Genomic DNA, 3,259 nt, shown 5'->3' with positions numbered 1-3,259 from the left:
TAAATGGGTAATATTTCACAGATAGTTATACTATTCTTATAATATATTAAAATACAATCATCCTTAACCTTCAAGTTAAATGCATTATTTCCGTGGACTTAAAAATCATTTTTGGACTTAAAAATCTTTATTATTTTTTGGATGGCCTTCCTGCCCTGGCAGGAAGGCCGGGCAGGGCCTTTGTGCCCTCCAAAAAAATTACAACACCAAAGGCCAAGTGGCCTTGCCCCTAAAATGACGAAATTCCAGGCTTGAATGCAATAGATGTACTCTGAGTCTGTTACAAGTAAAAGTCCGGAATTCAACATTTACTTGAGTAAAAGTACTAAAGTATTGGTATAAAAATGTACTTAAAGTACCAAAAGTAAAAGTACAAAAATGTTTGAAAATAGCAGATCTACAAGCTCAGAACGCGTGCATCGCAACACGTTGTGAGCTTGTAGATCTGCTATTTTCAAATAGCTTAAAAGTATAAAATAGGGCTAAAGTGGTTAATGTATGTTTCATAATGATTTATATCTGCAAAGTAACTAGTAACTAAACATTTCAAATAATTGTTGTGGAGTACAAGTATAGACAATTGGAAATACTCCAGTAAAGTAAAAGTACCTCAAAATTGTACTTAAGTACAGTACTTGAGTAAATGTACTAGTTACTTTACACCACTGCACGTCAGTGAAGAAAAAACGCTGGGAACATCCCTAAGTGGCTTTGCAGGGAAACAAGCCCAAAGTCGCTTATAATAAGCAGACCTGGCAACGCTGGCACGCTAAAAGTCTAATTAGCACATGAATGGCCAGTCGGCTGACAGACTTAAATGGCAACTTTTGCCAACCGAATACCAGTCTGTTGCAGTCTGGAGTAGTCTGCAATAGTCTGGACGAGTCTGTTTGGTGCGGAGTTGCCTTTAGCAGTTCAAGTGACAGACAGCAGAAATGTACTGAGTCAGCAGTGTGTGTGTGTGTGTGTGTGTGTGTGTGTGTGTGTGTGTGTGTGTGTGTGCGCACACACGCACGCACGTGTCAGAGACAAAGAGATGGGGAGAGGGAGAGAGGGAGAGAGAGAGAGAGAGAGAGAGAGGGATAGTACACAGTAAAAACTCCAAGAGACCATTTATACACTCTTTGAAAGGACATAAATGATATGTTATCTTTGGCTGTTAAAAGGCTAAGACTCTATGTTCAGATGGTACTCATTGCTATAGAGTGTTTGTTCAGTAACAGTGTTAAATAGCTCTATACTGTGATAGTAATCATTGCTATAGAGTGTTTGTTTAGTAATAGTGTTAAATAGCTCCATATTGTGATAGTAGAGAGATAAAGTGTATCCATACCGCCATGGTTAAATAAAGTGTATTCATACCTCCAGGGTTAAATAAAGTGTATTCATACCTCCAGGGTTAAATAAAGTGTATTCATACCTCCACAGTTTGCCCAGGGTCTTGCTGAGCTCTGCGTTGTGCAGGTGAGGGTACTGGTCAGCCAGCTTTCTGCGGGCAGCCTGAGCCCACACCATGAAGGCGTTCATGGGACGCTTGACGTGTGGCTTGTTCTTACTGGATCCGTGCACGCTGCGCACCGGCATGGCCACCAGGGTCCAATCATAGCCCTTCAGCACCTGGGACACCAGTGATGTGAAGTAACTAAGTACATTTATTCAAGTACTGTACTTGAGTACAATTTCACTGTATTTTTTACGTTATGATAATTTATACTTCTACTAATAATGATTCAAATTGTAATCAGCTATTTTTGGATTAAAAAAAGCTGATCTACAAGCTCACAACGTGTGTGATGTGTTGTGTGCTTGTAGATCGTCTTTTTTCGAGTATAAAATAGGGCTTAAGTGCTTAATGAACAAATAATTATAGTCCAATAACATTATATAGTTTACATGATTCTGAAATAGGCATTCTGCATAATGAGTTGGTTTACTTTTAAGTGTATTATGAGGTTAATACTTTTGTACTTAGGGTTAGGCTTAAGTAAGATATTGAATACAGGACTTTTGCTTGCTGTCGGTATTGCTTCTCTCTCTCTCTCTCTCTCTCTCTCTTTTGCTCACACACACACACACACACACACACACACACACACACACACACACACACACACACACACACACACACACACACACACACACACACACACACACACACACACACACACACACACACACACACACACCTGGGACACAGCATCGCGGATACAAACAGGGAACTTGTCATCGTCCTTGGAGGAGCAGACAGGGTCCTTCTTGAAGTCCCTGTAGGCCATCAGGTCCTGGTTCTCTGACGGCCGGGTGTTCTCTGCGTCCGACCCCGGGGACGCCGGACACGGACAAGGACACAGGGAGTCCTCGTCACACATGCTGGGGCTCGGAGCGTCACAGAGACCCTTGTCTGCTTCCTCCGACATCTGCAGGAACGGAGCCAGGAGATTCATACAAAAACGGGTTCGAATTCTCACGATAAAGAGTACAAATCAATAGGAGGGAGTGTGGTTTTCTCTCCAAAGGGACAATAAGTCTCCTTCTCATAATAAAAGCTGTATTTCACTCGCCAGGAACATTTGACCGTTCAACTGAGTAAAAGGCGTAAAAGAACAAGCAAAGAGCATCTCTGTTGCTCTCAGCTCTGTGCGTAAAAGCAGTTCCTCAACGATAATAAATGATGTTTCCTCGTCAGGAAACCTTTCAACTGTGTAAAAGGCGTAAAAGAACAGCAAAACATGCGCCTCTGTTGCTCCAGCTCTGTGCGTAAAAGCTGTTCATCTTTGGAAAGCAGAAAGTCTTTACGCGTAAAACTCCTCTGGTAAAAACGCTGTGACTCCTGAGCTGTTCAACACAAGGGTTAATAAAGAACTGTGTGTCTTTGCAGAGGTGTGAAACAGAAGGATTAAAGGTTAATAAAGAACTCTGTCTTTATGTCAGCTCCGACTGCTTTGAATGGAGAGTGTTGCTGCAGCCTGCTTTATAAGGGAGAGAGAGAGAGAGAGAGAGAGAGAGAGAGAGGGGGGGGTTCCCCACAGCGGAGGAAAGCCCACATTCCATTGGCTGGTGAGAGTGTGACGTCACAATGAAGGAATATGAGCCCCGGCCGACCAGCACGCACGCACGCATGCACACACACACGCACAGACACACGCGCACACACACACACACACACACACACACACACACACACACACACACACACACACACACACACACACACACACACACACACACACACACACACACACACACACACACACACACA

The 3,259-nt window shown here is 43.0% G+C and overlaps 1 protein-coding gene across 1 annotated transcript in view; it reads right to left on the bottom strand.

Annotated features, from left to right (window-relative positions):
* The window catches only part of LOC308104269 (transcription factor Sox-9-A-like), a gene marked incomplete at its 3' end in the record, with an annotated part of 9,723 nt that extends 6,810 nt beyond the window's left edge, over positions 1–2,913 (bottom strand). Inside the window, exons 1-2 of the mRNA XM_080454663.1 lie at positions 2,187–2,913; positions 1,421–1,617 (exon numbers count right to left, since the gene is read on the bottom strand). Coding sequence (XP_080310789.1) covers positions 1,421–1,617; positions 2,187–2,444 — 455 coding nt within the window. The 5' untranslated portion in view covers positions 2,445–2,913. The remainder of the gene's footprint in view (positions 1–1,420; positions 1,618–2,186) is intronic.
* Between the last annotated feature and the right edge of the window lie 346 nt (positions 2,914–3,259).

Source organism: Gymnoscopelus braueri (assembly GCF_963280865.1).
Source record: "Gymnoscopelus braueri genome assembly, chromosome: 17".
NCBI classification, from domain to species: Eukaryota; Metazoa; Chordata; class Actinopteri; order Myctophiformes; family Myctophidae; genus Gymnoscopelus; species Gymnoscopelus braueri.
Note: the sequence above shows the minus strand (reverse complement) of the source record. Positions and strands in the feature narration are given on the sequence as shown.